The following is a 23,479-nucleotide window of genomic DNA, read 5'->3' as shown; positions in this document are numbered from 1 at the left end:
AGTTGGTTAAACTATGGATAAGACAAGACTCTTTTACAAAGAGGGTTCCTATCTTTAGGAGTTTTCTTTTGATTAGAGTTTTCATTAAAATAGAATTCAAGCATGTGCCTATTAGAGTATGAGATAACTTAAAGTTTTATATTCAACATTTGTCTTTTTTAGATTCCAATTCAAGAGTCCAGATTATGTTGTGGGATCCTAGTCCATTAAGGAATCCCACTTACTGTTAAAAGTCTTGTAGTAGGATATAAATTAGCCTATTCTTCTTTGTAATTCCGTAAGTTTGATTGAATAAAATTAAGTTTTTTTGGAACAAATGGTCATAGTTCTCTTTGGGAGGGCCACAGCAGATTTTAAAGAGTATTTTTAACTACAATCAGCTGCTAATCTCCATTGACAGCTAGTCATTAGTCCTCTACAGAAGTTCCTAACAAGTAAGTGAACCCCCAGCCCCATTCCCCTTGTCTTCCCTACCCAGGCAAGCATCCCCTACCCTGCCCTCCATCTCCAGTCCCTCCCCTCCACTCCCCTGTCCTGCGCACCTAGGTAACCCCTCCCCCTTTCTGCTGCATCTCAACAGCAGCCTCCCCCACCTATGACTTTCATGTCCATCTCCCCCAACCCCTGTGACACCTCAAAGCCCCTCCCCCCACCTTCCTCCTACCCTACAGCTCCCCCATTCTCCCCTTCTTAGCTTCTCCTTCCCTGCAGCAACAGAAGTACCCTCCCCTGTTAAACCCCTAATTCCCACTCCCTTTGCCTCACCAGTCCTTCCTATTTGGATTGCAAATCACTCCTAACCCCATCCCTAGTCTCAATTTCATCTAAACCCTAAAACCCTAACTCTTCAAGAATTTCTGCACTTCATCGTCTTCCTCTAAATTTCCTGCAACTTTCTTTCAAACTTCTGAAACCTAAACTTCTAGAATCAGTAAAACAAGGTCTGAACATTCAAGACAGCAAGTTCAGCCCTCTCCCACCCTAGCCAAGCCCCCCCCCTCCCCCCCCAAAACCCTAGTTTTTGGATTTTAGTTAAGATTCAGATCTGAGTAAAGAATTACAGCAGGGTTTTTAGAAATTAGAGTTGTACGACATCCTATACACTCTAGAATAACCTTTCTCTTTGCTGGAATTCCAGGGCAGCCCATAGTTTTAGGGAAATTCCACTAGTACCCCTAACCCTAAAATTGGGTTCACATCACTTCTCTTTTACAGCAAGACAAGTGGAAGGTTCCTATAAGCAATGGCAATATGTATCAAGAAATTGAATATTATGCCACTTGTCCTAATCACCCAAAATCAATGCGCTTGATGAAAGGAAGATACTTCTGATTATTATGTTCCTGACTGGTACTCACGTCCATTGGAATATGAAGATTTTGATGTGGAGGAGTATGATGATGACAAGTGATGAGCACATTTATGTGTGAAATCTTAGGGCATAAAGCATGCATTTTACACACTTAGAGTGAAGCTACCTTGGGTTTTATGTTGTTTTTGCATATTTTAAGATTTTCTTAAAAGAAACGATTGTGGTGAATGGCTTATTGATCCATGCAATTTTACACATCAAGCCATCCATTTATAATTTCCAAGTGTGAAAGGGCCTAGACTATTACAAGGAATAGAAGTTTACATGAATACAAACTCCAATTTAACTCCTATACAAACTCTAATTGGACTCCTAGTTGGATCCTACACTCCCCTCAAGTTGAGGCATAGGATTTTAGTCATTTTTTTCTTTGCCTTCAATAGTAATTAATATTTCTATTTGGTGTATCCCATGGGACCCATCAAGTTCTCAAAGATTAGGTTTTTCTCTTTTCTTTTCCATAGATCTTCTAGAAGATTTCATGTCCATAATTCCAGAATTAGTTTTGAACAATCACCCCCACTGTTCCATTCCTTTTAATTTATTATTTCCTTAATAAATAAATAAATAAAGAAGAAGATAAGAACAATTACCGCTGAACCAAGTTCTTCATGTGCAACATCTATTCTTCATCCACATCCCATTGCACATTACCATATTTATTTTTTTAATACTTTTTCTCTTCCATCTACCCTCAAAGATACAAAAAGGGAATTAGAAGTAAAAATTCTTTATTTGTTTTGTTTTTTTTCCATTCGAATTTCACTCTTTGGTTATTTAATTTTTGTTTCCTTATTTGTAACTCCTTCGTCAACTTCTATAAAGTACCCCAACGGACTTAGACTTAGGTTACACTTTTTTCTCTTTACTTTGATTTAGGCCTTCCACAGTTGGTTCTTTATGGGTGTTTAGTCTCCCCACTAATCCTTTGATGTGGACTTTGTAGGGTTCTACATTTTTTAGATTCAATGTTTAGGATTTAATTTTTCAAGTTTGAATGCGAATGATTATTCGAGTTAAGTCTTAGTGTTCTTTTATGCTAAGTGTAATTTTTTTCTTCGTTCAATTCAGGAAAGTCTCGATTAGCCATGCTTCATGCTCCTAGTATGGAGAATCAATTTCAAGAGGATCTATTAATCTGATCCGGGTCTAAGGAGATTGCAATTGTGAGCATTCGTCACAAACCATATCATACAAGGTTGGTTGGACAATCGATGGGTAAGCCTCTGATTTTTTTAGTATTTAAGATTCGAGGATGAACAAAGGAAGTAGCCATAGGCTAATCTTTATCGACCCTCTCCATTCCACACCCTCTCCCCAACATTCATTCTTAACTTAGGAGTTTACTTTTCACGTATTTATTTATTGTTTTCCTATCCACGGTCCTTGATCTACTACCCATACCAACTCCTACCTTGCTTACTTCAGGTTTCCCTTTTCCATGTATTGCTTTGTTATTTGTTTCTACTTACTTATCATTGATTTTCTTTTTCTTTAATCATATGTTTATCCACCTCTTTCTTACAATATTCTCCAACTTCTCGAGAGGATAAAGTCATCCTATGGTTCCTATTCTTCCATCGCTAGAAATGGACCATTCAGCACTCTCCATCCTTTCTTTGTTTAATTTTTTATTGTTCCCATCTTTTTATTCCTAACTTTTTCTCTATGCATTTGTCTACTAGATGATTTGAATGGTTAAGTTACTTTTTCCCATTTTATTCTCATTCCAGGATCGGTCACGGGAAGGAGATTGGACGTGGTAAACTAGACATAGCAATTTAGTTTAATTAATTAGTTGAAGAATTTTAATCCTTTCACTACATCTCCATTAAGCCGTTAACATTCTAAAGTGGTATATCTCCCTAAGATCGAACCGTTAGCTACATGATACCCTACACTTGCGGTTACTTTTATTTCACGAACAATAAAAATGAGGATCACAATGCATCTGGCTGCACAGCTTTTAGTGGCTGAAACCAAATGAAAAAATTGGCAGAGTACCTACATATTTTACAACTGTATGTCTACAGAATAGCAAACCTATACCTTTTATACTCATTCTGACAATTCCTGTTGCGTCAATCCCGCTTCTGACGTTTGTGTGACTAGGCCATAGGTACTTTGTTACTTTTATTGATTGTCACTCTCGTTCCTGGATTTATCTTTTGAAACAAAAAAATTGAGGTTTTCCGAAGCATCCGCAATCTTCAGAATGTGATTAAAACTCGATGTAACCTATAAGGTGCTACTGCTGAATGGCAATACTTTAAAGGTAAATCAACATTCCTCAGAACCCTTAAAGCTTCATCAATACTCTAAGAATGTGTGGTTTGATGCAACTATTATCAAGCTTACTGATGTCTGACTCAAGGGAGGCAATATATGATGATGTTATGGTTTGTGTAAGAATAACCAATGTGTGTTTCTAAGGAACAGCACAATGTCTTTCATCCTGTCAATAGGACCCAAGAAATGTTCAAGTGGTGTTAAATGTGACTTAATGAGATTCTTTAGGGAGCCCCCTCAAATGTTACTCCCGCGACACAGAAGAGCATTGACTCCGAGAAGAAGATGCTTGTCATTCAAGAAAAGGCATTTGTACAGACCGGTCAGGATACACGGCATGATATTAGCTCTTGTTAAGAGAAGTCTCTTCAACCCTTTCTTTCTTAAGATGAGTCCTGCAAATAACCCATAACTTCCTATTTACATCTACATCAGTCCAACCATTAGATCTTTACAAGATTTTGACCACAGGTTCCATACACCACAGCTTTAAATATTAGTTTCACTTCACCCAGTTACCATAACCTAAGTTCTTGTATACCTCAACTAACTACCCTAAAATCATTACTTTATCAAGAGACCTACTTCTACAAGTCCATATTTTTCTAGAACCTGAAAGACTTTCTTATTACATCATCCTGACAAACCCCAACAGTTCTTAATCAAACAATTCCAAACCCTGATTTGGATACCTACTTTTCAAACCTACATAACCGAATTGATTTTGGCTAACATATTCAAATATTAACCCAGTTTGACAAGATTCTGTTTAAATACCCTGTAATTGGGCCCCCATTCCTCCCAAGGTGACATTGTCTGGTGGTTGTGTTATATAACGGAATTGGTTAGGGACTGTCCTAGACCAACTCTAAGTTGATTTACTTCCTAAAAAAAGACCAGCTCATACTGCGCACTTAAAAATTGAAGTTGTTGCTCTCATGGTATAAATTTCGGTCAAAACCACCAAAAATTCGACCAAAATTTCGGTTTTTAAAGAGCAAGACGAAACTTGGGTGGAATCGAAAAGTACCATTTTCGACCAAAATGGTCAAAATTTCGACTGAGATTGGTTGACACCTCGAAACCTGCAAGATTTCACAGGTTTCGACAGCATCCACAAGATTTCGTCCTTTGAGTTTTGACCCACCTAACCATCTTTTTGTTGGTTCTTTGTGATTTCAACCTCTTTTTCACACTAAATCAGTAACTCACTCACCTTCAATCACACCATTTGCTCTTCCTTAGGGATTTTGGAAGAGTCTTGCAAGGTTTGTTCCAAACTTCCCATCTTTTTATTTTTGCTTAGTGCGGGTGTCATACAGAGTATTTTTCCTCCAGACACATTCCCTAAGATGGGACATCTACATCATGTAGATTATCCCACCTATAGAAATACAATGAATAAATTCCCAGACAACTTTAGGCATAACATGTCATCGGAAGCTTTCACTTAGTATTCAAGGTACTACTATAGATAGGGGATGGATCCACCAATTCCAGTCAAGCACTCAAATTAAATTGAAGCCTGGGACTTTGTTTTTAGTTATTTTACTTTGTTGTATATGTAGTTTTCTATCAAATAATCCATGTATGCAATACACCTTGTTCAATTTTACAATGTTTGCATTTTATGGAGCCTCTCATGTGTTAGTATACTTGAATGATAAGTTTTCAGTGGTTTTTTAAGCAAAATACCAGTTCCATTTTTTTAGCAAGAAATCAGATGAAAAACACATCATATAAGGATCAAAACCTGGTGTTGAAACTAGGTCGCAATGTTTCAAATTTCGGTCGAAACCAACATATCTCAATTTCTGGCCTGATCGAAACTGGCCTCAAAACTGAGATTCCAATCCTTGGTTGCTCTGCATCTTTTTCTTCTCCATTGAAGATTGGCATCGAGAATGATTAAGGTTGAACGAGTGGGTGTTTGATCCAACTAACACCTTGCAGTGTGAATCCCAGGTAGATCGTTGTTCTGCTCTTGATCATCTACCACTGCTGGTACTTTTATTCTTCATTCTATTTTCAGTCAAAACAACTAAGAAGTATTGGCTGGGATAGCTCACACTGGTTCAGACAACACAGAGCTTCTGACTGAGTTTAATGCAGCTCTTGAAGTATTGGTTCTGTCAGACAGGAATAATTGAATAAGGAGATTTACTATAGCGTGTCGTCCCGATTTATTGGTTTTAGCACCAGAAGAGCATGTCCTGCTAGTTTCAGGGTCCTGATCCCCTTCATTTAGACATGGCTAGATAGGATTCTCTGAAGTTGCCTTACCTGTACACTACTTCTTTATACATGAAGCTTCATCAGCGGAAAAACGCTAATACCAAGTAGAATTTTTTTTGGAAATAAAACCTCTCCGTTCTAAAAGATCATATACCAGGTGTTTTCTGGATTATGCAGACCAGTCATTCAGTTAACCTAAGATTTCTACCATAGCTTTGTCAACTGTAGACTGGAACTTGATTGAACTTTGGCTTAACTCCTCCATAACTCCCATTCTGTCCTTAATCTCCATTAAACCTGCAACAACTTAGATTGCTTTCAAATTAAAGTATATTTAGTCTAGAGTGTTGATCTATAATTATTTGAAGTTCAATTAATTTTTGCACATTGCTACTATTTTTTTATTTTTATGTATTTAAAATTTATTTTCAAAAATATGTATACTCCTAAAATGCACATGTATACACTCATGTATGAGCTTCAAATTGAAGAATGTGAGACACCATCACTTCATCTATGCTGTGATGGTGTTGAATCAGATTTTTTTGTTGCTAATTATTAATTGTTTGAAAAATATTAAAATATTTTTTAAATTATTTAAATATTAAAAAAAACTAATTAATTTATGTTATACATTTAAAAATAGGAGATTATTTATAACACCATGTATGTAATTTTTTGAGCTTATTGTAATGTTTTTAAGATACTTAGCGTATATTCTTTGTATCAAGCACTCTCTTTGAAAAATGTTAAACATAACCAGGCAACACGAGAAGCCACTAACGACCGACAAGAAGAAAAGTGAGTGGAAATGTTGCAAGAAATAGATAAGAGGAGGTGGAACCACTAGATTGAAGGTGCATTTGGCTAGGGGAAGTAGGGATGCAGTAGGATGCCAAAAAGTGTCCTTGGAGATCAAGAAGGCAATGGCCTTATACTTGGTTGGGGGAAGCAAAAGAGGAAAGAGAAGAGAGCACAAAGGGAGGAGTTCGAGAATGAATGCCTAGATGACCTTCCAGTGCTAGGAGAGTAGGATTTTGATCCAAAGAAACCAGGAGAATATGAATGTGACCTTAACCCAGATTCCACACAGATGAGAGGGGCGATGATGATGAGTAGGGAGCAAGCGAGGATTGATGGCATAAGGAGGCAATAGAAGGCTATGGGTTGTGGGTCCTCTAAAGAGCCAACAGTACTAGAGGCACACGCAGCTCCCAAGTCCCTATGAGGAGGAAGTGAGGAACTAGAGTGTGAGGGAGGAGATTCCTATCCCACGGGCCCCAACAAGGGGTCGAGCTTCATAAGCTCATGCTACAAATCCAGATCTTTAAATTCTTCGTAATGATCCGGCCCTATTTATTAGGCCAAAGCAAAAGCAAAAAAAATTGAAGCACTTATGGGGGAGTGTAAAGGAGAAAGTGGGGATGGCTTTCTCCAAATGGGCTATGTACCACAGTATTCCAGCATATACAACCCAAGGGCCCTACTATAGGGATATGAATGAGGAGACAAGCAGGGTTGGGAGTGATGTACAGGCGCCCACCCCACATGAGATATATTATGTGTATTTTCCTAAGCATAAAGAAGACTTAAATGAGTGCATTAATGGATTAAAGCCCATGTAGGCTCATTATGGAGTGAATGTGATGGCTGATGGTTGGACTAGTCTCACTAGACAATCCATCATCAATTTCATGTTGAATTATGATGGGAGGACAATGTTCCTCAAGTCAGTAGATGCATCCAGTGAGAAGAAAGATGCAAAATACATTTACAAATTATTAAAGCAAGTGATGAAGGAGGTTGGAGTGGAGAATATGATCCAAATTGTGGTTGATAATGGCTCCAACTAAAAGAAAGTAGGGTTGAAGATGATGGAGAACTCCAGGTATCAAAACATGCTTTTACCTCCTAACTCTAGGTTTTAAGTACATATTACATTACATATACACTTTATGACTTTATATTAATGCCTTGATGGTTCAGTAAATCATTACTAATTTAAACATTCTTATATGGATAGATAGATATAGGCTCTTTTGGACTCCATGTACTGCTTATTGCATTGACCTAATGCTAAAGGACATGGGAAAGGTCAAGCTTGTGAAGAAGACTGTGGAGTAGCCTGACAAGTTAGCACCTGCATATATAACCATTACCTATGCACTAAAGATGGTGAGGGACAAGTGTTAAAGTGACTTAGTGAGGTTAGGCATAACCAGATCTGCTCCCAATTGGGTAGCATTGCAAAACTTTGAGAGTAGAAAGACTGGCCTTAAGAGCATGTTTGCATCAGAGTAGTAGTTTAACAAGGAGGGTGCTTCATCAGTAGGAGGAAGAAGGAAAGCAAATTGACCATTCTCGATGACAATTTATGGAATAATGTGAGGATAGTGGTGAAGATGTATGTGCCTGTGGTGTATGTGTTGAGGATGGTAGAACAACAGAGAATACCTATTCTACCACACATATGGGTTGCAATAGATAGGATGAAGCAGCAAATTGCTCAGGTCTACCCAGAGTGCAACAAGAAAATACTTGAAATCATCCAACTTAGATTGGAGTCTATGTTGCAACATCCACTACATAAGGCTGGTGAGTTGTTAAGTCTAGTAATCAATTTAATTTTCATTATACTATCACACTATTGAGTATTGACTATTCCCTCTTATTTTTTCTTTTTCTAACACAGTATACTATCTAAATCCCAAGTATCATTACAAAGACATGCTTGGGATGAGGCAAGATTTGATCGATGCCATCCAAATTGTAGTGGAGAGGTTAGAACCAGATCCATCTAAACAAGCAATCATCCTTATGGAGGTGAGATTGTGATTTGATATTCACAATTCATAGTTTTATACTAAATTATTAAGTATTAGCCTAGTTTTTTTTTTCTTTATATATTAGATTAAAGCATTTAGTGATTCCACTGGGAGTTTTGGTCGTTCTGTGACCATTACGAGACAAGAATCTACCCTTAGGGGTAGGTTAATTCATTATTTATTTAATTACTTGTATTATATCTTTATGTTAGTTACTTAAGTATTGAAATGACTTGGAGGGTATGTTTGTTGCAACTGAATGGTGGTTGCAATTTGGCTACGACTCACCCCACTTGAGTACGATTGCATGCAAAGTGCTCCCCAGACATGTTTTGCCACTGGTTGTGAAACGAAATTGGAGCACCTTCAACCTCATCCACTCAAAGAGGCACAACCAATTGGGTGTGAAGCGTCTAGAGGACCTTGTTTATTTACACTATAATATGAGACTGAGGGAGGATCATATTAGACAGGGGATGGACAGAGAGAGTAACATGATCGAGTTGGCCGAGATATTTGAGATGGATGATGATGACAACCCAGTAGTTGACTAAATAAGGGACAATGGAGACCCCTTAGCTGGATGAGGAGGGAGGTCGTCCCAGTAGACAAATTGTAAAGGAGATGGGGGCTGATGTGGCGGACTTTATAGCCCAAGGTGGGAGTGCACATGCAGCGTCCATCCGTCCTCTTCGTGCCACACCCTAATGCATCCACCCAAAGTGAGGATTTGATTGCCTGGTCATACAACTCAGGAATCCCTCGATGAAGACAACAATGATGATGATGTTGGAGGGGATGAGGAGGGTGTTGGACGACATGATCAGGATTTAGCTGATCCTAAGGATAGACCACCACCACTAGCAATACGTGAGAGTCAGGGATGGGGAGGAAGACCACCGAGATTCACAGGTGAGAGTCAGTACACCCATGCAACACAGGTTTTAGACCATGACGGATCTACATCTCGAGGCAAAAATGTTTCATCAACATATTCGAGGAAAAGGAAGGGGAGACAGCATAGATATGGCATGGAGGACATGCCATCATATAGGTCTTACTGTCCAGCTGATGCATAGAGCATGGTAGGCTCTATGAGGTCGATGACCATAGATGATTCCAAAAACTCCATCTCTAGAGGATCCGGATGGCATAGGTCCACAGAGTCCTCATATGATACTGTTATAAAGAGTGTTGGTTCTACTGGGTTGACTTATAGACCTTATGGTGTCCTTCCTGGCTATCAAACTCTAAGTCAACCACCAATAGAACCTTATGGTCATGAAGCTTATGCAGCTTATCGTGTCCCTCCCACTCTCACCTATCAAAATCAGCCACTTGAACCTTACTATGGTTATAAAGCTTATAGTGTGCCTGCCCCTGTCGATGACCAGGGTGGTTCCTCATTTGTTGAGCAAATCTTTCACTCTACACCCCAGCCACCACCAACCCTTCCATCAGCTCATTATCTAGCTATTTCCAACTTCCCACAATCTAGATATCTTAGCCATGTGGATGAGCCCATGTACAAAGCTGCAGTATATGGAGCAAACATCATGGGACATGTATTGTCATTGGTATAGGGTGCAGAGGGAAGAGGGAGACATGTATAAGGTAGACTTGTACTTGGTAATATTCTCGGTTCTTCTCATATATACTATATACTTGAATGTTACCTTTTCAATGAATTTTTTTGGTAAACTAGTAGCTCCATTGTGTTTATTATGCTTGAAATAGGTAGGATGCAAGAATCCAGATCATTTGAGTCCATATAAGGCTCAAAACTAAAGTTGAAAACTTCAGAAAAAAAGTCATATGTTTCTAAACCTAGAACTTTTGCATTTTCCCTGGGTGAAGTTTCGAACCACCGAAATTTGTTCCTTGGGTACAATAGCTATAAAAAATTTTAAAATTTGATTCCCTCACAAGAACTAAACAATCCCTTTATAATTGAAACAGAACACTAGAACAAACCAGGCTATAAAATTCTTGTTTGCTGGTTGCATTGGAATATACTTCTGAGTACTTGGTTGAGTTCTTTTTGTTGAGTTGATGAATTTCAAGCCAACTTTAGATGCTTACCAGCTATACCTCTGTCACATCTCCAACAAAACCTTTTCTAGCAGTCTAAACACAATTGGGAATCCAAAAATTTGTCTCCGGTTGTACCTTGGTTATCATCATACATGATTAGCTATTGACCTATGCTTTCAGAATTCCAGATGTTATCTATAGTGCTTAATTTCCTAGTTCATGAAGCTTTGAAATGTAATTTCTGCATTGAGTTCCAATGACAAACAAACATAGATCGACTTTTCTTTAAAACTTTGATTTGTATTAATTCTTTGATGTTGGTTAGTTGGTTAGTTGGTTTGCATTAGTATTTGCTTTTTTTTTTTCAAGTTTTATATTAATTAGTTTCGCTATTCAGATTCATCAATGGAAGGGAATACTGGAAATACACCTAGTGAGCCTAAGGAAGGGGATGATACAACTACCCATGCTTCATATGATCCCATGAAAGATCCCAAGAGGAAGGCTAAGTCAAAGGACCCTGGGTGGAAATATGGGTTACTGGCCAGACCTTACAAACAAAAACATGGTTAGATGTAACCTATGCCAAAGAGATACCACCAGTGGGATAAAAAGATTGAAACATCATTTGAATGGTGGATTTGGTGATATAGCCAAGTGTCCCAAAGGTGACTCCAGAGATCTCTAAGAAGCTGTTAGAAGCCCTTTTGAGCAAGCAAAAGAAGAAAGTCTCTACATTACTGGATGAGGAAATAGAGGAAGAAGATATGCATTATAATGAAGGAGAAGAGGCAACTGGTGGAGACCAAAGTGAAGAGATTGGATCTAGTGGTACATCTGGTAGGTCACAACCTTCAATTAGACTTCCTTTGCCAAGCTCTGGGTCACCTTCTAAGAAGAGAAAAGTTGTCCTACCACAAGTAAGGGGTCCCATAGATGCCCAAGTTGAGAAGAACACCTAAAGAAGTAGTTGTTGATAGGCGTATAAAGGGTAAACATTAGACTACAATAGAGAGCCAGACTTAACCTTTGGCAGAGAAAAAGAAAGTGGATAATACGATTGCAAATTGGTTCTATCCATCTGGAATCCCATTCAATCCAGCTAAATCAGTTGATTTTGAGGTGATGCTTGAAGCTGTTGCTCAGCATGGGTCGGGTTATATACCCCCTTCTTATTATGAACTAAGGGTTATTTTATTGCAATTGGCGACTGAGAGAATCACTGAGATGAAGAGAAGACACGAAGATTATTGGAGGTAATATGGATGTAATCACATATCTGATGGTTAGACAAATGAGAGAGGTAGACACTTAATTAACTTCCTTGTTAATTCTCCTCAGAAGACTTTCTTTTTAGGCTCCATTGATGCATCTAAAAATATACAAGATGCAAATATGTTATTTCAACTATTGGACAGCAATGTGGAGGAAATTGGGGAGGATTATGTCATACAGGTGGTCACTGATAATGCTACCAACTACAAAACTGCTGGAAAGATATTAATTGAGAAGAGGAAGAAGCTTTACTGGACTCCTTGTGCAGCTCATTGCCTTGATCTAATGTTGGAGGATATAGGTAATATTAAATCTTATAAGGTTCTGATAGCTAAGGCAAGAAATGTGACTAAGTTCATCTATAGGCACACTCGCCTTCTTGAAGCAATGAGATCCAAAACAAATGGCTATGATCTTATAAGGGCTGGTGTAACAAGATTTGCAACATCAGTTTTGAGTCTTTTGACAGTTCAAAGTTTGCTCCAGCATAAGGATGCCTCAATGGCTCTATTAATTTCTGAAGATTAGAAGAAGTCCCCTTTGACAAACATAAAGGCAGGGAAGAGAGTAGAAGAAACAATATTTGCTACTGTATTTTAGAATGGAATGCAAGATTTTTTCTAAGCTACAAAGCCTCTTCTTACCATCTTAAGAATTGTGGATGATGATGAGAAGTCTGTTTTGCCTGAAGTTTATGTTGCTATAAAAAAAAGCAAAACAAGCTATAAAGGATAACTTTGGAGGCAAAGAAAGACTGCAGAAAAAAGTCATACGCATTGTGGATAAGCGTTGGGAGACTCAGATGGACCGTCCTTTATATATTGCTGCATTGTTTCTTAACCCTGGAAAATTTTTCCAGTTTAGTGAACCCATCAATGAGGATAGTCTTGTTTTGTCAAAGGCAGAAAGACTTTCAATGAAATCACTTTAAGGCTAGTTCCTGATGTAGCCACACAAGACAAGATCTGTACCCAGGCTGAAGCTTATAGAGAAAGTCGTCTTTCCTTTTCCACGTCTATGGCAACTAGGCAAAGGACAATCTTGATTCCCAGTAAGTAACAACCTATAAATTATATAACTTTTTTTTTTTAATACTTTGTCTTATTATCCTTTTTTTCTAAAGTTTTTTCATTTCTTTTTACTTTCTTGGTTGATCACATGTTGGTTCCTCTCTTAAGGTTAAGAAGGTTGCAATACGCATACTCAGTTTATGTTGTTCATCTTCTAATTGTGAGCACATTTGGAGCACGTCTAAATTTGTAAGTAGTTAGTACTAAGTACTTTCTTTAACATTTAATCCTTAATACTAAGTACTAGAAACAACATACTACTTACTATGTTAATGCTTACAAATTCAAATTCTTACCAACAGGAGGAATAGGTTGGAACACAGGTGCTTGAATGACAGTCTATATTCAATACAATTGGCGGATTGATGAAAGGTTTAGGCTTCGGAGGCTTGAGAACATAAATTATGATCCGCTCGTGCTTGACAAATTGGATTGGAGTAGTGAGTGGAGGGTTAATCCAAGCAGCAATGATCTAGTGCATCCCAATGAAGATCTTAGATGGAGCGATGTTGATAGGGCAATGGGGGCATCCCCAAGTGTTCAAGGCAACCGACCAAGCAGAATGATGACATATTGTCATAAGAGGCAATGGGAGTACTAGGATAGTGGGGCAGCTGATGTTGATGCTACTGTTAGGGATTCATCAAATGGAGAAGGCAATATAGAGATGGATGTTGAAGATGTGTGTGATGATATGGATGTTCCAGAGGACTTTGAAGTTAATGCAGTTAGAACATCTACTACTCTAAGACAACAGCAGGAGGAAGCAGGATTGCCACCAATATCATTTGATGATGACCTTTGATTTTTTATGTTATGACATGTATTTGACTATTTGAATATTAGGAAATTGGAACTTTTGATATGTGGGGAAAGAAGCCAAGTAGGATTGTTTAGTTGTTTTGATATTTTGGTTGTTAAGCTTTGAAGTTTGATTTGTGACTTTCATGTGGTTATGTTTGAAGTTAATGACTACATTCATTTTCAATTTTATATACTGATTACATGAATGAACTTTTTCATTAAGTTTGCAAAATGTTTCATACTTAAAATGCTAGGAATTTTATGTAACTTTTGATCTTTGGATCAAATATCAAAAAATTAACACAAACACTTTGACCGCTTAGTCGGTAGCTTTATTGGGGCTTTGTTGCCATGGCACCTCGGAAGCGCCTTGGTCACTTTGTCGCTTTGACTACCTAGGTGCCTTTGATGTTGTTATACTTACGGATTTTGTTCGTCTTCAATATCGCCAATTGTTCTCATTCTTGGGTACTTTATTCAATATGAAGAATTAAAGGTTAAAAAAATAACTTTAAAAAAAAATTGATGTTGGTTATCTCTTGGGTGAAGTTCTCTCACTGTTTATCGGTGTCTACTATTGTTACTTGTGTTCAAAATGATGGAGCTTTAGTATATGGTCCTGTTATTCTCCAAGCTAGAGCCTTTGCTCTGTATGCTCCATCTTAAGGGGAAGTGTTGACAATTGTGCAAGTCTGGTTTGAAGGGTTGCTCAATGTTTAAGGCTTGAAGGACAATTGCTTGGTGTGCAAGGCATTGAGGTTCTGAAGTTTCCTTTTCAGTTTACTTACTATTTTCAACTTACTTTTTATTTTTTGTTTCTTTCCTTTTTGGACAGATTTTCTTGTTAGTTTGATTTAGTCTTTTCTTATAGATTTGTTTCTATTTTTAAAGGGCAGAATTCTTGTCCCCCAAGGCTGTAACTGATTGCTATAAATAACATAGAGCCTGCAATTCTGGATACACTGTTCCAGAATTGCAGGGTGCCATTCTACTTGCTGGTTCGAGTATCTTCTCTTCTTCTTCACCTTCTTCCTTTGGTTCTTCATCAACCTTGTATCCGATTTGGGTCAAAGTGGCTGATTTCTAATGTGGTATCAGAGCAAGTTTAATCAACCTAGGGACAGCTTCTTCTCTCAATATTCTGTATTTTTTGTTCTTCCTACAAGTGTGCAGCCAACCCTTGCTGCATTAATGATATATTAGATCTTTCTTCACAATTCCTGAAGTGATCTATGTACCTACTATTACCACTACTACAGAATCCAGAAATTAGTGAAGTTTTTTCACGGGAGGACCTGTTAACCTGCTATAGCTCTTCGTCGGCCTAAACATCTATTTTGCTTCCAATCAACTCTTTTTTGCTTCTCTAGACTACATCTATTGCCTGGACGAAATTTGTTTCATGTGATTTCTTCAACAGCTCCCGCTCTTCAATTGGTTTTATGTGTTGAAAAATATTGTCGATGCCATAATTGATTCTGCTGCAAGATATACAAATGGTTCCCCTGTTTTATAGAATTTTCCTACTTTGAAAATTTCTGAAAATTTTGTTGATGCTGGTATTGAATTCTGTTGCAAGTTATACCATTGTTGCCCCTGTTTGGTTGAATTTTTCTGCCCTGAACAGAAATTCTGTTGATACCATATTGCCTTCCTATTCCTTCTATCACTGGTTTAGAGTACTAAAATCGTTTGGAATTTTTTTTGGAATAACACAGCTACTCTATTTACCAGAATCAACCTCAATTGGGATATTGTTCTGGTAGATGGAATATTATAAGGATCATTAGTTCTGGAGCCCTATTTACCAAAATCGACCTCAATCTCTATTCTTCTGGTAAATAAAGGGGGTTGCTTTGTGATTGTCATTACTTGGATCTTCTTGTGAACTATAGAGTGCTACTGGGGCATAGATTACTTGTCGTCCTACATCATTTGATAAGTAGGAACTTGTCTTACTGCTGCTACAACATTGGTGTTGCTAGTTCAGTAATTTTCTCTTAGTTAATTTGCTATATTTTTTTATGTCTGGGACATACTGCCAGTCATCAGCTCTTCATCAGATGCATTCACAACCTTAACATTGGTTGGTGCTTCCCTTGTGATACATGGTTTACTATTCTTATGAATACTACTTTTGTTGCTGCCCCATTTGGGTTGATGCTAATGATTCAGAATTTTCTATTGTAATGATTGGAAGTTCTTGTACTTGGTTTCATCATGTAACACAGTTCCTCAGTACCGACTTTGAGATGTTGACAATTGGTTCTCATCATATTTGTCCACGTGTAATGCTACACATGAGGGAGGGATTGGAGACTCTTTCTATATCTACTTAGAAGTTGAAAAATATTATTAGTGAAGATCTTTGTCCTCCAAAAATGATATTCTACAACAATACATTTTACATACCTACTTGATCTATTGCAACCTATACTACCTTTACCTACCTGCTTAGTCCACAATAACCAATATTGCATGTTACTTGCCCATACCTTTGCTTTCTACTTTGCCTTCTTGCAAGAGGTTATGTGTGGATCCTGGAGCTACAATTTTTATCTATTAGTGTGGAGACTCCTCCTTACTACTGCCATTATCTAAATAGTGCCTTTGATGCTACCATACTTATGGATTTTGTTCGCCTTCGATATCGCCGATTGTTCTCATTCTTGAATGGTTCATTCAACATGAAGAATTATGAGGGGAAAATTTTGATGTCGGTAATCTACTGGGTGAAGTTCTCTCAATGTTTATCGGCATCTACTATGCTACTTGTGTTTGAGATGATGGAGCTTTAGTATATGTTCCTTCTATTATCCAAGCCGGGGCCTTTACTTTGTATGCTCAAGCTTGAGGGGGAGTGTTGACAACTGTGCAAGTCTGGTTTGGAGGGTTGCTTAGTGTGTAAGGCTTGAAGGATGATTACTTGGTGTGAAAGGCTTTGAGGTTCTGAAGTTTCCTTTTCAGTTTACTTACTATTTTCAACTTACTTTCTATTCTCTGTATCTTTCTTTTTTGGACAAATTCTCTTGTTAGTTTGATTCAGTCTTTTCTTATAGATTTGTTTCTAGTTTTAAAGGGTAGAATTCTTGTCCCCCAAGGCTGTAAACTGATTGTTATAAATAAGATAAAGCCTACGATTCTGGATACACTGTTTCAGAATTGTAGGGTGCCTTTCTCCTTGCTGGTTCGAGTGTCTTCTCTTCTTCTTCACCTTCTTCCTTTGGTTCTTCATCAACTTTGTATCTAATTTGGGTCTAAGTGGCTGATTTCTAACAATAGTTTATGTTTTAAAACCCATTTGAGACACTTAACCACAATTACAAAGAACCATTTGGGATTATGCTGGGAAGATCTACAACGGAGCTATTTACCTAATTAGGAGACTTATGGAAAGAAATAGAGGAGCTAGGAAAGATCTCATATGGCATTTATTGACCTAGAAAAAGCGTATGATAGAATCCTAGAGCATTAATTTGGCAAGTAATTGAGAAAGAAGTGTTAAAAGTAAATGGTTCACTAACAAGTGTAAGAACAGTGGAGGAACAAAGGAATGAATTTCCAATTACAATTGGGCTACATCAAGGATCAGCTTTAAGCTCATAGTTATTTGCACTTATAATGGATGAATTAACCAAAGACATTCAAGAGGAAGTTCCTTGGTGTATGCTTTTTGCTGATAATGTTCAGTTGATAGATGAGACTTAAGTAGGGATTAATACGAAGTTAGAATCATGGAGAGCAGCTTTGGAATCAAAAGGCTTTAAACTAAGTAGAACAAAAACAGAATATCTAGCTTGTAACTTGGGTTATGATAGGGCAGACAATGAGGTAGTGAAACTTGATGCTACGGAGATTCCTCAGAGTGATAGTTTTAGGTATCTTAGCACAATCATAAATAAAAAAGGTGATATAGAGAATGATGTTTCCCAAAGAATTAAAATAGGGTCGATGAATAGAGAGGTGCGTCCGGGGTCTTGTGTGATTGACGTATTCCTTTAAAGCTTAAAAGAAAATTCTATAGGACCATCGTTCGGCCAGCTATGAAATACGATGCAGAGTGTTGGGTTGTTAAAAAGAATTATATAGATAAACTCAATATAGCAAAAATGAGGATGCTAAGATGGATGAGTGGCAAAACTAGGAAGGATAAGAAATGGAATGATCATACTAGAGTTGATATAGGAGTAACTCCAATAAGTGATAAGCTACTAGAAAGTCATTTGAGGGGGCACGGCGATGTTCAACCAAGGCCTGTAAATGCCCCTCTACAGAGAAGTGATATAATACAGATTGAAGGAACTAGAAGAGCTAGGGTAGACCTAAGATAACCTTAAGAGAAGTGGTGAGAAAGGATATCCAGGATTTTATTTGCAACAGCAGCGTGTCAAGATTTTGCCAGGTAAACAAAATTGAATTGGACAATCGTGAGAGAACATATGGGGATATATATGCAAATATAAAATTTAGGTTTTACATTGAAAGGTTTAAAATTTTCAAAATTTACAAAATGAAGCCCCTAACTCTAGCGAACTTAGATTCCCCAATTTTCAAACCCTAGGTGCTCTTCCGCTTCACCTCCCCTCCTCCGATCATGATTGCCGTTCCACCACCACTTGCACCAATATTGTGGAGATTGTAAGAAATTGTTTTCTAGATAAGATTACAGACTTCAACGGCTTACTATGAATGTGAAATGTTCAACGGCAACATAAAAAAGGAGAAATTGCTCTGTTGTGCTTGTTTGGTGGCAATGAAATCAAATCCCCAATGCAGAGAAATCAACAGCCGCTTCTCCTTCTCCTCCTACAACTCCTAGTGATGGCAAACCTTTTTTCCTGACGGTTCCTTCTATTGTTGTTGAGTCCTTAGCCTTTCCAACACAATACGGAACTTAATTATCCTTTTCTACATCTTTGCTACCATGTTCTTCTAACACAAAACTTTATGTTTCCACTCATAAGCCTAATAACTCTACTATAATTACAAATCAAAATCTGAAAACAAGTTAAAAACAAACCGTATAATAGCATAAACTGTTAAACAAACCCTAAATAATATTTCAAATTAAATTCTCCAGTCACTAGTTCCTGTTTGCCAACGCAAGTATAGACAAATTCAAATTTATAGTGGAATAGAGGGACTGGATGCAATCCTCGAAGTGGAAAGTACAATCCTCCCAGAAATCCTTGAGATTTTCAACCTTTCCATTTCCTCTCACCCAATATCTCTTGCATCTGGGCTAGTGCTCCGTCTCTACCCTCATCACCCGTCCCATTTAGATTCTTTGAAACCCCTAATTTTTAGAACTTGGGATTCTCAACTCCTCGGTTAATTCTTCCCTACTTTGGAAACTGAATCAGTAATCGAGTTAGAAATGTCCATGTTAGAAAACAAGCTTTAAATAATCAAAATAGCAGTTGAACTTGAACAGAGAAAAGAGAGAAGAAGAAGAAGAAGATAAGAGAGATGAAGAACCAGTAGAAAAGGCCTATGATTCTAACTAAAGAGTCTAAATCCGGCCCTTTTATTTATAGCTTCAATGAATCTAATACAACTAGACAGTAATTGTCCTCGAAAGGAACAAAATTCAGCTTTGTACTCCTACTCCTAAAATAGAAGTTCAAATAGCTCCCCATGAACTATGCTTTCAACTCCCAAACTTTGTAGAGACTCCCCGTTATGATGATAAAACAATGCATTTTGTTCCGTGCACTTTGTGGCTCCCACTTCTGTGGTAAAACAATAGCATTCTGTTTTGGCTCTTCTTGTTGGTGGTTTCCGCTTTTGCCCCTTGTGTTTTGTGATATCGTAGCCCTTGCTTGCTGTTCCGTGTTCCTGGCGGTTGGGTGTTGTCCTCTGCGTGTGCGTCGGGTTTATGCCTCCTTTTGTGGCTCTGCCCTGCTGTTTGTTCCCGCTTGCGTTTTCGGTCTTTTGTTGCGTGGGCTGGGGTTTGTTGCTCCGCTGGGGGGTGTTGGTCGTGTTTGGGTTTTCCGTGCGTCCCTTCCGTTCTTTCCAAATAATCTGTAATCTTAACTACAAACCAATTTCTTCCGTTCTCTTTTTCTTATAGTTCCTAAGCAAGAACTAAAAACCCACAAATGGCTGCGGTGGTGGTGGTAGTGGAACGACGATGATGGCCGAAGGAGGAGGGGGAAGGTGGAGTGGAGGAGCACCTAGGGTTTGGAAATTGGGGAATCTAAGTCCAGTAGAGTTAGGGACTTCATTTTGTAAATTTGAAAATTTTAAACCTTTCAATGTAAAACCTAAATTTTATATTTACATATGTATCTCCATAGGTTCTCTCACAACTATCTAATTCAATTTTGTTTACCTGGCAAAATCTTGACCGTCAGCAGCTTCAGCAGCCGCCTGCAGCTGCTGCTGCAAATAAAAATCCAGATATCCATAGCATAGGCCTTGTATCAAGCATGGCCTCAAACAGAGCTGATTGGAAAGCAAGAATCCATTTAGCCGACCCCATTTAGTTGGGACAAGGCTTGTTATTGTTGTTGTTGTTGCTGCATATAGTTTATGTTTCAACGAATTGATGTACTGAGGAATCTGACCACCATACCATGCTGATTTTTAGTTTTGTGTTCTAGATGTTGGGAGAGGAATTTGACCAAGGTTTGATATTCTTTTGTGTGGTTGTGAAGAAATAGTTTGTTTCTAAATCTAGCACCATAGTTTCTATTCTGGTTTCCTTCCAATATATATAGTTATATCTTACCATTGGATGGAAGCAGAAATATTTGGAAGTTGTCCTCCTAGACACACCTTAATGTTGACTTCACCTGATGGCTGATCCAAAGTCTTGACTGAATGATATTAAATTTCTCCCATTTTGACCTCATTGCTTGCCCTACAATTTTCCCTGTTGTGCTGGCATCTAATACCTTCCTTAGGGATCACCATTTTAACATACCCAGTACACATTCTCATTGGAAATTCCTCTGATTCCTCTGACCATTTTCCCCAAAAAATGCAACCAGAATTGAACCTAAGTGGGGATGAAAATGATAAATAATAGGATTAGAGAGGAAATATGCTTTATCTAATAAGAAAGTTTACTCAGTGCCTTATGTCAGTGAACTTTGGATAAGGCTCCCACAGAGCTAAAAAAGAATTGGAGGAATGTCAGAAATTGTCAATATAACATCACTACACATATGCTGAAATCAGTAGTAGCCCATGAATCTTAGATGCTTCCACTTCTAACTGCTCTCAAGTAAGTACCCGTGAATCACTAGGAATGTCAAACGATTCAATAGATCATAATGGGAAAGTTTTTCAGCGAGAAGTTAAAATTCATTGTTGGTGAGTAATTACACTATCAACAACTTGTGCTCTGTTATATCCATAATTTGTTCATAAATGTGATTTAATCAAATGGGAATGTAGAGGAATAAAGTGAAAGGGAGGTTCATTCAAACGAAAACAATAAATGGCGTGCCAGCAATTAAACTTACTACTGATGCAGGCAATCATTCAACTCTTTTGCCTGTTTGCGACAAGTCCAAACAACAGATAGCGTTCTTCCTGAAGAGCATTCAGCATACTTTTTTGTGTAATAGTCACATTCTTTAAGTGCCTTCTGCTTCATTTTGCTACGTAAAGCTGAAATTTTTGCCAACCACATGCTAGTTTAATTCAGAACTAAATATTTTCATAACTCGGGAAGTTGCAGTTGAATGGCAGGACAGAATCAATACAACTGAATCCGTACGAAAAAAGCATACTTAAAATGGGTGAGTTATGATAATTTTGAAGGGACGATCATGTAATCTCACACACAATGTAATGCTTTAGTTAAAAAGCTTTTTCCAGTCCGATTGAAATTGTACTTTGACTAGTTTCTGTTGTATCTTCCTTGTTTCAGTGTTTCCCCAGAATTTCGATTCAGAACTTGTTCTCTGAATCCAATAACGTTTTAAAGAAAAAAACGAAATATTTACAATTTCAGAATTCCACTGCGGACTCGATGTAATTGCCATTTCCGCTACATTACAAGGGAAATTGTAGAAAACCCAAATGAAATGAGCATCAACCCAGGTTCCGACCCTGACTTTTCTATATCAAGAGCCATCAGTTAGCTTTTAAAACCTTAAAATTAATATAAGTTGACTGATCGATCTAAGCTACAAATTTGCACATTCAACAATAATAATGTCAACCAGATAGCATTTTAGGAAACGAGATACCTTCTTCAACTTTCTTCTTGACATGATTTTCTCTGGCTTCTTCAACTAATCCCATCGATAATGGAGAAAATCAATCAAATTCAACTCTATATGTTGTACTTTCTGAGGTTTTTCTTCAGAGGCCAAGGTTTTACTTCAAGAGTTTGCACACAGAAGGGGAGCGTTTGGATTCAAGAAAATCCCGGGCCTGGCCTGTTAAGGTCCTTTTTGCTGCTTACCGCAAAATACAATAAAGGTCCTGTGGCATCAGCCCAGGTTCCGACCCTGACTTATCTGTATCCATGAGCCATCAGTTAGCTTTGGCAACCGTTAGACCTAACGGAACCTAGACCCATCTGATTTATGACAATATATTTTGGCTAAAAAAACAATAAACAATTATTGAAACGAGATACCTTCTTCAACTTTTTTCTTGACATGATTTTCTCTGGCCTAAACTTCAACCCCAAACCCATCCCTAGTTGGAAAATCAATCAAATTCAACTCTATATGTTGTACTTTCTGAGGTTTTTCTTCAGAGGCCAAGGTTTTACTTCAAGAGTTTACACACAGAAGGGGAGCGTTTGGATCCAAGAAAATCCCGGGCCTGGCCTGTTTGCCGCAAAATAAAATTTTGGCATCCACAAGGTTTCGGGTGCCGGCCGCCGGGTGGTTCTGATCCATGAACCCAATTTTTTTTGGCAGCGGTGGACCTACCCTAACCTAGATCCTCACTTGACCATGACAACATATTTTTAATAATAACAAACAAAGATTTTGAGGAATTATTGTCAATTCGACAACATTCTATGCTTTTATGATTTTTGGCCAATCATCTTGAGGTGTCCTTAGATTTTTTTCTAAAAATATAATCTTTGTTTTTAAATTATTTTTTTACCAAATATTTTGATAATATTGTCCTATATTTACAAAAATAACCCATAAGGTAGTAGGACAAGTTGGCTCAAAGTAAAATAGTCATTCTTTGACCCTAAGGCTAGAATGTGTTCAAGATATTAAGAGCCACCCTTGGAGGATTGTGCTTGGGTGGTGTTTTTGAAGTGGAGGTGGCTATGGTGTCCACCGTTTGCAGGTCACGTGGAGTTCATTGAATTATAATCTTTCAAAAAAACCATGTGCACATTTAACTAACTTAAGTGAAACAGAACTAGTTTTTTTTTAAAATGCATCGAATCATGTTTTGAGCGGTTGAGATTTAATAGAATCAATGTGGCATGCATCCAATGGTTGGCACCTCGAATATCACCATTTAAAATACATCACACAAGTAAGACCCACACTTGCACCCCTCGTTTGAAGCATGCTTGACAATTTGTGATTCTAGATGTGATTTATCATTCCAAATCTGCATTTTGATGATGCTTGAGGATG

The 23,479-nt window shown here is 37.8% G+C and overlaps 1 protein-coding gene across 1 annotated transcript in view; it reads right to left on the bottom strand.

Moving 5' to 3' along the window:
- The window catches only part of LOC149012476 (Cytochrome c oxidase biogenesis protein Cmc1-like protein), a 29,738-nt gene extending 7,439 nt beyond the window's left edge, over positions 1–22,299 (bottom strand). The window contains exons 1-2 of the mRNA XM_089160256.1: positions 22,109–22,299; positions 21,377–21,524 (exon numbers count right to left, since the gene is read on the bottom strand). Of these exons, the coding sequence (XP_089016382.1) occupies positions 21,377–21,524; positions 22,109–22,163 (203 nt within the window). The 5' untranslated portion in view covers positions 22,164–22,299. The remainder of the gene's footprint in view (positions 1–21,376; positions 21,525–22,108) is intronic.
- Positions 22,300–23,479: the final 1,180 nt, after the last annotated feature.

Source organism: Hakea prostrata, chromosome 6 (assembly GCF_041222555.1).
Source record: "Hakea prostrata isolate BN-2017 chromosome 6, UWA_Hpros_2, whole genome shotgun sequence".
In the NCBI taxonomy this organism is placed as follows: Eukaryota; Viridiplantae; Streptophyta; class Magnoliopsida; order Proteales; family Proteaceae; genus Hakea; species Hakea prostrata.
The sequence above is the reverse complement of the archived record's forward strand: the minus strand, read 5'-3'. Positions and strand labels throughout refer to the sequence as shown.